The following is a 12,108-nucleotide window of genomic DNA, read 5'->3' as shown; positions in this document are numbered from 1 at the left end:
TTGGCGTTTTTTTTTTTTCTTTTTTCTTTTTGTTTTCTTTTTGCTACTTTTGTTCCTTTGCTGGTTTGTTCTCCTTGGCTTATGGTCAAATGCAAATTTATTTCCTTATATCTTAGGGAGTTAAGGAGGTGAGCAAGCGGGGCTCAAATGCAAAATCAATGAGTGGGCAATTTACATTTTTCGTTTCGTTTCGCTTTTCCTGTTTCCACGGGGTCTATAACCCCCCCATCCCCCCAAAAGAGAAAGCAGGTTAAGTCGAACAACAAAGTAGGCAATTAAATGTTTTTTTTTTCTGTTTCTTTGACCCAAGTCCAAGCGAAAAAGGAAAAACGAGGATGGGAAAAGTAAATTTCCAATGGGAGGTGAGAGGTGGGGATGGACTAGCGCCATTCAAAAGGCGCTTTTAAAAATCGGTACAGCAGAAATGTTGGCCAAACTATTCTTACTTACTTACTGAAAGCCCAAGGCCTACAGCAACTACTACCACTACTACATCTACTTCTACTAGATACTACTACGGCAATTGCTCGTCCTCAATATGCATATGGAGTTAGTTTTTATCGATTTGCAAAAAGTTCGCACATTGTGCCTACATTTTGTGCCTTTTGCTTCGCTCCTTGTGCGCTCCAAACAGCGCTATTGCCATCGATGGAGCACACAATGTCATTGTCCCTGGGATTGAGTTGAAAGGTCAATGGATTAATTAATGTTCCATAACACAATAAGTACTTACATATACACCAATTGTATATATGTAAGTATTTAGCTTATTTGCACTTCTAATTTAAAGTCTGTGGTGTTATCCTCAAAATAAACACATTGCTTATTTTATTATAAGCTGAAAAGTCAATGATTGCATTTGCATTTTGTTAGATTTTTGCATTGAAATTATGCCAACGCGTCTAGCTGGCTGGCATCTATGGGCTATGTCCTGCGTCCTTGCCTGCTGCTTGCTTACTATAGCCGGAAAGGAAAGGAAGCAACCTCTCTTCCTTACGCCCACTTACGACCAACAACAGCCTAACATCTCACCTCCCCGCGCTATTCCCCCAAGAGGATTTTCAAGTAAGTGCAAAGGCCTTTTGCATGGTGAAGGAAATTAGAAATGGAAATTATTATCGTAATTCGTTGTTGCTGTTGCTATTGCTGTTGCTGCTGTCATGTAATTACACAGCCACACCAAAATCCTAGATCCTGGTCTAGTTCCACAGTTGAAAGTTGCCCCAAACATTGGCTTGTTGTCGATTGTTGTTGTTGCCGCTTGCCACTACTGCCCTGTATTCACCCTTTCACCCCTTTTACCATTTTTGGGGCCAAAATTTATGTAGCGGATATATATATCCGATATACCAAATGTACTACACGTTATAGAGAAGAATGGTATTTTTTTTTTGTTCGTTCCATTTTTGAAAGTGTAAATTATACTTAAAATTTGCAAATGATTCATAAAAGAATAGCTATCTGAAGTCCTTATTGTAATAGCCCTAAATTAATTGATTGCGTATCTGAACACCTTATGAAACTTTGGTCTAGATAACTAACTACATACAAATATAATATATGTATATGTACATCTAGATATTCAAGATACTTGCACGTCTTGCATGTGCACAAAATACAAATATTCTTATTAATCTATCCATTTAGACAGTTTATAATGGGTTACTTTCGCTTGTTATCCCTTACTAACCAAAACATACATTTTGCAATCCATTTAACATGACCAAGTTTAAACGTTTCCCTCATTTTCCACAGAAGTCCTTTTTTCATAGTCACTCCACAAGACTCCTCAAAAATTTGGTGACTAAAATTTATTTTTAACACCACCTTGGCAAAGAAAGAAATGTCCTTTACTTGAAACTAAGCACTTTTATGATGGCCCAAAAGGTTTCCTTTGTAACCAATGTTTCTCTAGGACATTTCACGTTGCTTATACCGTAATTCCTTAAACCTAAAGTATTTTGAATAACGTATATTATGGCAACTTTTATAGCTACTAACGCCATCTATGAAATATTTCAAATATCCTTTTGTGAAACTAGGTAAATATCGTTTTATAAAACGTTTTATGGTACCAATCCTTATTGTTTGAGATGAAGTATTTTAAATATGCTATTAAAGCTGGCTACATTTAAGGACTATTTGATATATCCTTTTATTCTATATTAAATAAATTGAAAATCGTATTATAACTAGAGTATTTTAAATATCGTATATTATGGCAACGGTTAATTACTCCATCTATGGAATGTTTCAAATATCCTTTTGTGAAACTATTTGAATATCGTTTGTTATGGTAACTTTTATTTGTTATGGTAACTTTTATAGTTACTTCCGCCATCTATGGAATGTTTTAAAATATCCTTTTGTGAACATAGTTAAATATCGTTTTGTGGTGCAAGTCCTTAAAAATTAAGATAATGTAAATAATATGATGAATAAATATGCTATTGATTCGGCTACATTTAAGGACTATTTAAAATATTGTTTTATAAAACAATACTTAACTAGTTTTACAAAAGGATATTTGAAACATTCCATAGATAGCGTAATTAACCGTTGCCATAATATACGATATTCAAAATACTATAATAATATGCTATTAAATCAGGCTACATTTAAGGACTATTTCAAATTTCCTTTTACTTTCTATAAAGTAAATCGTAAATGTTTTGATGGATTCTTAAACCGCTTAGTTTACTTTACCGTAAGCTTTATGTATGATTCATCGTAAATGTTTGCGATATTCAGCAATAGAATAAGCGGTAAATTTTTAAAACAAAAAACGTTTTTACAGTTATGTTCGGGTATTGCTTAAATTACAATCATATAAAAAAACACAAAGCAAAAATATAATGGGAAAGGTACTTACCTTTTTTTTCGCACGCAAAGTAATTAGTTTTCTTGTTTTGTTTCTTTTCTCGAAAAACACACACAAATGAAATGCTTGATTGTTTTTTGTCTTTCCTTCTTTGGCGTTTTCCTTCGTAAGGCTGCGCCGTCGCTTTTCAACCTTTGTTTGTTTAATTTTCGGCGGCTTCGCCAACAATAACAAAAACGTTTACAACTATTCTCTTTACAACTTCCCACTTGATGAATTTTGTATAAACCTTATGCAAATGCATTTTTAATATGCACTAACTGTTAACAAAAACACAAATAAATAAGAAACAGATTTGTGCGATTGCACGTAAACGTTTTCCGCTTTGGCTTTCGCCATTTTGCAACACCAACTGCAGCCCTGCAAAGTGGCAGGGACAAATGCAATTATTTCCCAACACTAACAGCGTAACGTATTAAGCTGCTGTTATTGTTCTGTTAACAATTTAAAATTTTTTAATCGACCAGGCAAATTATAAGTGGTCATATAGAAATATTTCAACAGTCTAGTTTTGGCTTACACTTAGCTATATTTTCTTGATTATTTCAAATATGTTTTCCAAATTATACATTCATATACATACATATATATATATTTACATACATAGGTATATTTTATAATTCTAAGATTAACAACATTATTCGCTTATTAATTCTTACAATCTGTTGTTCTTACACATATGTAAAATTCACATTTATAACTCAAAGATTATGCTAATTTTTGTGAAAACTTAAACCAAAAAAACAATTCAACAGGCCAAATGTAAAATTATGGACAACGAAGATTAAGTTTTTAAGGCCAGCCTTAGCACTTAATGGATTTTAATGCTACACAGACATCACTTAGCTTTTCCGAATCTTATTTCCGTATTTAATGCAATTCAAAAACTTTATATTTTTAATTACTAGAGCGGTATGGGAACGGAACGGACTTCTCAATTTTGAAAACTAGACGGTTAAATGTATTTTGTTTGTTGTTTGTCATTGGAAAAATCAAATGTATATCTAAAATAGTTATTTTTAAATATTTTCTTATTCGTAGTTTCTGATACAATTTATTACTTTGTTTTGTTTATTTGATTTTAGCAGGTTCTTCAAAAAAATATATGTTTAGTATATTAACAACAATTATTTGTTCACTTTTTTTTCGCACATCTAATTCAACAGGTGTTTGAGTTTTTTTTTAATGTTTTTTTGTTTTGTTTTTAAACTTGAATACCATATAGCACTTGATTGGAGTATATAAATAAATTTATATGTATGTATGTATATATGTATTTATGTTTGTTTGTATGTATGTATGTATGTATGTATGTATGTATGTATGTATGGCGAGAGATTTTGGTTAAACTATTATTAGTTTTGGGCCAAAATCAAAGACAAGTTTCAAGTATCCATTTATAAGTTACAGAGCTTAAAATCAATTTGAACCATTACACATATAGTAAACTATATACGATTATTGATTCAAGTACTTTTTGTATTGCAGCCCAAATGTTGATAGCTTTAAATCTAACAATTAGAATCTTAGAATTGTTTTAATACGAAATAATCAGAGTAATTTTGTTTTATTATTATATAACTGCAATATGGAGCAAATTGTTTTGCACTCTCTTTTAAGGTTTTCGGTCAGGTCGTATGATAATGATCAAATCGGCAAGCTAAATAGTTTTTGATATATATGTACTAAAGTTTCTTAAGACTTTCTTTGATATGAAAGTTGTACAAATCAAGAAAAAGAAAAGCACAAGATATGTTTAAATACGAATCGATACGCTTGTTGCTTATGGAAAAGCCTTTAAGAAAATATTGCAAGATCACCAATTAAGATTTGGAAGGTGTAGATATATATGTATATGTATGTAGAGGATAAATATATGAGGATATACTTATAGTAACTGATAGCTGCTTGCCAATTTGCCCATTCCATGCGCCTGGCCAATTCACCATTCAGTCTGTCCATCAAAGCGTTTCACACACTCTCTGTCTCTCTCTTTCTCTCTCTCTCTCTCTCTCTTTCTCTCTCTCGCGTCTCTCGGACACGGAAATTGTTTAGATCTCCTGGAGCAGAGCTTCGGGGGTTTGGGGATCTGTTGTCATGGCACCACTGCCAGACATTTCCTCACTGATATCGCCACCCACTGAGGTGGTAACCGTTGATATAAATGTGGAGACCGTGGCATTAAGCAACTCGGAGCTGGTGGCTGCCACAGTGCTATATAAAGCCAGAGCTGTGGTGGTTATGACTGTGGCCAGAGCTGGAAGAGGGGAAGTGCTGCTTGTCGAATTGCTGGAGGTGGCCATGGTGGGGCTGCCGGCCAGGGACGACAATGTCGCATTGAGTAGGAATGGTGCCAGGGTACTGCTAGTCCCGGCTCCTGCTGTGGTTGCTGCTGCAGCCGTGGTGCTGCTGATCAGGGGACTCATTGTGCTGCTGGTGAATGGAAGTGGTGGCACATGACCATGTGCTTGCATATGCTCCAATACTGCTGCCGGTACATACGGATACATGGGACAGGGATTGATGAGATGCGGTCCCAGCATACTCTCGAACACATAGCCAATCAATGAGCCAGCGGTTAGACCAACATTATACGACAAGGTCATTATATTGCCAGTGACTTCTTTGAGAGTGCCTGGCACTTTGGCCGGTGCCAGCATCATGGGTAAACTGCCAGCCAGTCCATTGGTTATGCCCAAGGCGATGGTAAACACAAATGGAGCCGTTTCGCCAGAGATAACGGGTCGTTGACGCGGCGCACAGCATAGCAGAAGCATGGGTACGAGTACAATGCGCAGACCGGACAGTAAAATCAGTTGTCGACGTGACCAAGGATATGGACTGGCAGCCAGTATTTTGCCCACCACATCCGAGGTATTGAAACAGAACATCAACAGCACTGGCATCCAGGATCGTAGATAACACGAATTGACCTCCACCTCGATGCCCGGATACAGGGATAGAGTCACACAATAGGCCAGAGCGATGCACACCATATACGGATAGATGATCTGAGCCACACGCCAGCGGGTAACGAAACCTTCGCGTATATCGCTCAGTTTACTGGGTCGACAACGACGCGGCGTAATCACATGCTCCACCTTGAAAGCCACTGTGGTCGGTGTCTGCGGTTCGTGTGGGGTTTGCGGCAACTCTGCCAATTGGCCAAGACCCTCAATGATGCTCTCACCAGCCGTCGGATTGGATAGTTCATAAACCGGATTGCTGAAACTCAATGTCTTGCCAGTGGGATTACCACTCTTGCTGCTGCTGGCATGATGATTCGGAATTGTTGTCGTCGTTGTGGTGCCATCCATTGAGAGTACTCCATACCGAGTGCTTGTGGTAGAACCATCAATCTCTTGCTGCAGCAGAATAGAAACTGGCATTAGAGGTCACTTGTCTTATTTGAGATATTCCCCTTACTCACCTCATCTGGTCGTAGGACAATCTTGGAACAGGCATCCACATGAAAGCGTACAAATGGCGAATTGATGGTGGCCACATGAAGCAAATAGCTGAAGAGTATGTAGAGGGTTGAGGTCAGAAAGAAGATGACAGTGGAGACGCGATCATTGTTAATCAGTAGCTTGGTCACCACACGATTCGAGGATACCAAGAAGCCAGCAATACTCTCGCCAGCCATCACCGCCTGGGTATACTGTTTGGGCAACATGGAGGCAAAGCCATAGAAGCTCGATTGTTGCACCGTACAACCGATGGCCGTAAGGGCCACAGCCGACATATTGACCACATAGGCTGTATTCGTCGAGAACATATGCCAGGCCACCTCGCAGACGGCCACAAAGATTAGAGTCGTGAACGAGACCATATAACCGAAAAGGACACGCGTCTGAAACGGTGCCACCGACAAGACAATATTGTTGAGCAAAACTGTGGCAAATGCCACAAAGATATATGTCATGGACATGTCCAGAGCCACCGGACGGCCAGGAAAACGTGCCTGCCAATAATCCGCAGCAATGATGAAGCTAAAAAAAAAAGTAAATAAAAATTAATACTCTAAAGGTTCAGAAATTAACAAGCAATAGTTTTAAGGCTTCCAATTATTTCCCATTCTTAGTTAATTTCTTTAATTTTCTTAAAAATAATGAATGAATGTTAGTAATGGTGGGTCTAAGGCTGTGAAATAGGTGAACATTGTCCCCTTAAGTATGCAAAAAGTGGTCCAAGAATATGCCTTTTGAAACAAACAAAGATAAAACGCTGAATTAATCCAAAAGCACATATCATTTATAGACTTAGAACAAATACTTTTCCAGCCTATTGCATACTTTAGGGGACAAGGTTTCCCCATTTCACCCTCTCATAAATCTATGTAGGTATGACAAAACCAAAAGTTAAAGTTAGTAAATGAATTCCCAATGCAATCCATCATAACGATTTGCGCAAACTCCTTTCAAATGGTCCTACCCCACCCCGTGACCACTTAAAGCTCTTAGTGGACACATCTAAATGTCTCCTCGCTGGCTAATTGTCTCACCTATTGTAGGGCAAAACAAAGCCAATGCCCGCTGCCAGCAATGCCAAATAGACGGCATGTCTCTGATCCTTTGGGGCGCGCGTATCATACTCAGGACTGTCCATGCTAGAGGGATGTCTAAAGGTTCAGAAATTAACAAGCAATAGTTTTAAGGCTTCCAATTATTTCCCATTCTTAGTTAATTTCTTTAATTTTCTTAAAAATAATGAATGAATGTTAGTAATGGTGGGTCTAAGGCTGTGAAATAGGTGAACATTGTCCCCTTAAGTATGCAAAAAGTGGTCCAAGAATATGCCTTTTGAAACAAACAAAGATAAAACGCTGAATTAATCCAAAAGCACATATCATTTATAGACTTAGAACAAATACTTTTCCAGCCTATTGCATACTTTAGGGGACAAGGTTTCCCCATTTCACCCTCTCATAAATCTATGTAGGTATGACAAAACCAAAAGTTAAAGTTAGTAAATGAATTCCCAATGCAATCCATCATAACGATTTGCGCAAACTCCTTTCAAATGGTCCTACCCCACCCCGTGACCACTTAAAGCTCTTAGTGGACACATCTAAATGTCTCCTCGCTGGCTAATTGTCTCACCTATTGTAGGGCAAAACAAAGCCAATGCCCGCTGCCAGCAATGCCAAATAGACGGCATGTCTCTGATCCTTTGGGGCGCGCGTATCATACTCAGGACTGTCCATGCTAGAGGGATGTCGCATGCCGGCATTGCCATTGCTGCCATTGCCGCCACCATCGCCACCACCACCACCACCACCACCACCATGGCCTCTGCCGCCACCTGTGCTGCTGCTGCCATGTCCCTCAAGTGGCTCGTAAGTGGTTTCCTGGTTGCCCACATCCATTGTGTTGTCTGTTTTGTTAGATGTTGCTATTCTGTTTTTATTTTTCCTTTTAAATTGATGACTTTATGCAATTGACCTTTGCATATTTCATTGAGAGAAAAGGATTTCGCACACACACACACAAACACTGCAATCAATCGATGAATAACAGACACAAATTGTTGCTCCTTTTTTTTTTTTTTTTTTGGTGAATTCTTTAATTTTTTTTCACTTGATTTTTCGCAAGGTCAAGGTTGATTTTCTTTTGCATTTGGCTTACACTATGATCCAAGTATATAGATTTATTTGTATTTTTCTACTTTTCATTCACTTTTGTTGCAACATGGAACAACAATAACAACAAACACAACATGTGGCAAGCAAACAACTAATTTAGCCACTCTGTCATTCTTTTAGACAGTCAGTCAGTCAGCCAGCTCGCTCAACTGACTACATCAACTGCCAATGCAAAAGTCCTGAAAATATATACAAACGAAATTTCTCACCACGCCTTGCAATGCGCATGTGGCGTATGATTGATTTTTTGCCCACACAAAATTTCGATTTGTGTCATCTGTGAGATGAATACACACACACACACACACACAAACATAAGTAAACAAATTCATGTACATATATATATATAAGTTTATTAAACATTGTTCCAATAGTTTTTGTTTTTTTAATTTAACAATTTTTTTTTTTGTGTAAATTTTAACAAATAAAGCCAATTAAATATTTTGTAAATGGGTTTTTCCTTTCTCTTATTTTCTCTTTAAAAGCATGTTAATAGCATTTATTTATATATATATATATATACATTTATTCCAAATTCCGTTTCGTAATTCGTTTTTAATTCGGAATTGAGAATAAATTATAATGTTTAATACAGTATACATTCATTTTTTTCTGTTTTGTGACATATAAATTCAGCGCCAGTTTTTTTTGAGATAGTTTTACAAGACATTGCACGAACCCCAGTTATCGGTTCTTTATATAGTAGAAGAAAAATAAAAAAAACACAGTAGAAAATTTTTGTATATTATGGGGGAATGAGCTTTCGAATCCAAATCCAACTATTGATGTTTCTTTGAGGCATCATCATAACTGGGTGGTAAATTCTACAATAAATCATATTAATAAATCAGATTTTCAATAGACCAAGTCAATTTCTATATATATAGGTACTCACATGGTAGGAAGGTGGCAAATCATTGGGATTTGGTGCACTGGGTCCTCCTTGATTATAGGGTGTATTATAGGCACTAGCAGCGGCCTCAGCTTCTTTGGAATCTATTGGGGTAATGATAATACGAACAAAAGGCATAAAACTTAATCACATCTCTTTGAGTTCAATTACATTTATATGCATAAATCCTTAACCGATTATACATACTATATATGGATTTTGTTTTTATGGCATTATACCGGGTACAAATACAATTATGTTGGATCTTTCAAATGGAGTTGGATAACGATAGAAATAATAGTCAGTGCTTCCCATTCTGGCAACTGTTGAGTTGTGGTTTTTTGCATACAATTCAAACGAAAAGAAAAGAAGTGGCGGGGAAACATGGGGAGGGGGGTAGGAAAAAGAGAAGTAAAGAAAGAAATCATTAAACAAGTCACTAAACCAAAAACCACTAGAAATCATAACATAATAAAGACAACATCTACTTATAAGAAACTCGGCCTTTGTTCAATTAGTTAGGTTTTTAGGATATATCTTACTTGACTTGTTGGTTTGTGGTTTTTTATTTGATTTTGTTTTTGGTTTTTATTTTTGGATTTATGGTTTTTGTTTTACACTGTAAATAAAATGGTTAAGAGAGGAAAAAAATAACAGATTTTTGGTTGGCATTCATTGTTTTTTTTTTTTTTAGTTAGTAACTTGTTAGATTTCAGCTGAATGAAGAGATTAAGGTGCAAATATGATAAAATCATAGGCTTGACTATATATATTTACAAAAACCAAATTGAAATGAAAATGCAATAAAATTTAAAAGAAATATTTCAATAATTTTGTAAGAGCTATAGCCAGGACCTACAAGGATAGACAAAGTGAAGCAGTAAAGGAGCTAAAGAGAGTTCTTCTTTTCACAAAAGCTTTCTTCAATGAACAACAACTTTTATAATATATATAATATCAAGAATTTAAATTAATTTATTTATAACCATAATATCGTGCTGGCTTGAATTTCCTGCTAAAACATTATTTTTTTTTTTGGGCCAAAACAAATAAAACGACTAATACATGGAGGAGGGGGAACTGTGAGTCCAATGTTTGAACCTTTTGTTAGATCAAGATCTGAGTCAAGTGCTTTCCGTTTTGGCTAAGCAAAATAAAAATTAAATGAATAATGATTGAATGAATGGAATATTCGTCTGTGTTAAGGAGATGACTTCAATACTCACTTCCGGGTGGCAAGCTGAAGCCCATAAAACTGGCAGCGGCGGCACCACCAGCTGCACCAGCTACCTGGCCACCAGCTGGTGGGGGTTGATACGGCGGCACACCATTTGGTTGCTGTTGCGGCTGCAAGAATCCGGGGGAGTTGAAACCACCAGGAGGATTATAGTTGTAGGCCGGCGATGGGGTCGGTCCTGGATAGGTTTGAGCCGGCACACCGTATGGTGGGGCACCACCACCACCACCCGGCGGACAGCCTGGCGCACATGAGGCGTACGGTGGTGGCTGAGCGTAGCCACCAGCCCAACCCTGGGGCGGTCCATAACCAGGCTGCATGCCGGGCTGTTGCTGCGGCTGCTGGGGTGGAGCTGAAAAACCATACCAAGTGGGATCAGTTGGCTGCTGCTGGGGATGTGGTTGTGCAGCTGGCTGTGGCTGATTTGGTGGTGCTGTGAAATACGAAACAAGAAGAGAATGTGCCCATACATATGTGAAGGGGGCGCGTGGAGGTGGGGGGGTAAAGTATGTGCGGCAGTGAGTAGTGAAAGCAAAAACAAAAGCCGAGTGACTCTTCATTTTAAATTAACGGATTACTCACTGATGCCCGGATATGGTGGCGGATTGTCGCTCATGAATACCGTATTCGGTGCCGGACCGCTGAATGCATCATGTTGTGGCAACCAGCCGTAGTAGCCCGGCGGCGGCTGATAGGCCGGTGGTGGGGCCTCATTCCAAGAGCCAGCCGGCTGATATGGCGGCGGATCATCCCCAACAAGACCACCGCGATGATAGTTATTCATGGCCGTCTTGGCGGCCCGCAACAAGGCCTGTCCATACTCAATGGCGCCGCCAGCCTTAAAGTGCAGCTTGAATTTCACTTCGCCCACAAAGTTGCCATTCGGCTGAGCACGGACCTTGCCCTTAATATAGTTGGCACCAAACACCGGCTGCTCGATTTCCACATCGGAGAGGGCAACAAATGGAGCACTAAACGATTGCAAGGGTTCTGCAGATTTCTTATTGTTAAAAATCATTCGATGCGATGTCAAGTAGATTCGCCCTGCTTTCGAGCCCTTGAACAGACCGTTATCCTGTCCAGAGAATTCCATGGTCACGCTGTCGCTGTGCAACAAAATGCTAATCAAGTGATAAGCAGAAGTGGGCGATAAGTGTGTGTGTGTGTGTGTGTGTGTGGGAGGGAGAGGGTGGCGGCAGAAGTGGATTAATAAAACGTCGTCATTTCGTCAGAAAAAGTTAATTTGTTTTTTTGCACTTACTATTCGCCAGCATGGATGAGAACTCCATTGTTGGCATGGGCGGTATTCACCGACATTTTGCCAGAAAGTTGCCTTCTCTTTGCGTTTTTGCAATTAAAATGTCGTTTTCAATTTCTATTTATTTTGTTTTGTTTCCAATTTCGATTTCGGGTTCCGGACTTTTATTTTTTTGCCCCGTCTGACGACAGCTGAT

The 12,108-nt window shown here is 38.3% G+C and overlaps 2 protein-coding genes across 7 annotated transcripts; both read right to left on the bottom strand.

Annotated features, from left to right (window-relative positions):
• Positions 1-4,180: 4,180 nt before the first annotated feature.
• On the bottom strand, positions 4,181-8,429 carry LOC6639361 (equilibrative nucleoside transporter 4). 2 transcript variants are annotated; one of them, XM_023180931.2, is made up of 4 exons: positions 7,984-8,429; positions 7,386-7,502; positions 6,312-6,873; positions 4,181-6,246 (listed from the first exon to the last, which is right to left on the bottom strand). In XM_023180931.2, the coding sequence occupies exons 1-4, from the start codon at positions 8,247-8,249 to the stop codon at positions 4,933-4,935; spliced, it is 2,259 nt and encodes a 752-aa protein (XP_023036699.1). In that variant the 5' UTR covers positions 8,250-8,429; the 3' UTR covers positions 4,181-4,932. The 2 variants fall into 2 exon arrangements, with proteins under 2 accessions (XP_023036699.1, XP_002062102.2); XM_002062066.4 differs by lacking the exon at positions 7,386-7,502 and having other exon boundaries at positions 4,182-6,246.
• A 631-nt stretch (positions 8,430-9,060) lies between these two features.
• On the bottom strand, positions 9,061-12,108 carry LOC6639362 (WW domain-binding protein 2). Of its 5 annotated transcripts, none has more exons than XM_023181796.2 (5): positions 11,916-12,106; positions 11,237-11,775; positions 10,644-11,006; positions 9,421-9,521; positions 9,061-9,349 (listed from the first exon to the last, which is right to left on the bottom strand). In XM_023181796.2, the coding sequence occupies exons 1-5, from the start codon at positions 11,969-11,971 to the stop codon at positions 9,305-9,307; spliced, it is 1,104 nt and encodes a 367-aa protein (XP_023037564.1). In that variant the 5' UTR covers positions 11,972-12,106; the 3' UTR covers positions 9,061-9,304. The 5 variants fall into 5 exon arrangements, with proteins under 5 accessions (XP_023037564.1, XP_002062103.1, XP_046868185.1 ...); XM_002062067.4 differs by having other exon boundaries at positions 10,644-11,087; positions 11,916-12,105; XM_047012229.1 differs by lacking the exons at positions 9,061-9,349; positions 10,644-11,006 and adding an exon at positions 9,625-9,740 and having other exon boundaries at positions 9,455-9,521; positions 11,916-12,108.

This window comes from Drosophila willistoni (genome assembly GCF_018902025.1).
Source record: "Drosophila willistoni isolate 14030-0811.24 chromosome XR unlocalized genomic scaffold, UCI_dwil_1.1 Seg144, whole genome shotgun sequence".
NCBI lineage: Eukaryota > Metazoa > Arthropoda > Insecta > Diptera > Drosophilidae > Drosophila > Drosophila willistoni.
This window is presented reverse-complemented; position numbering and strand designations above follow the sequence as displayed.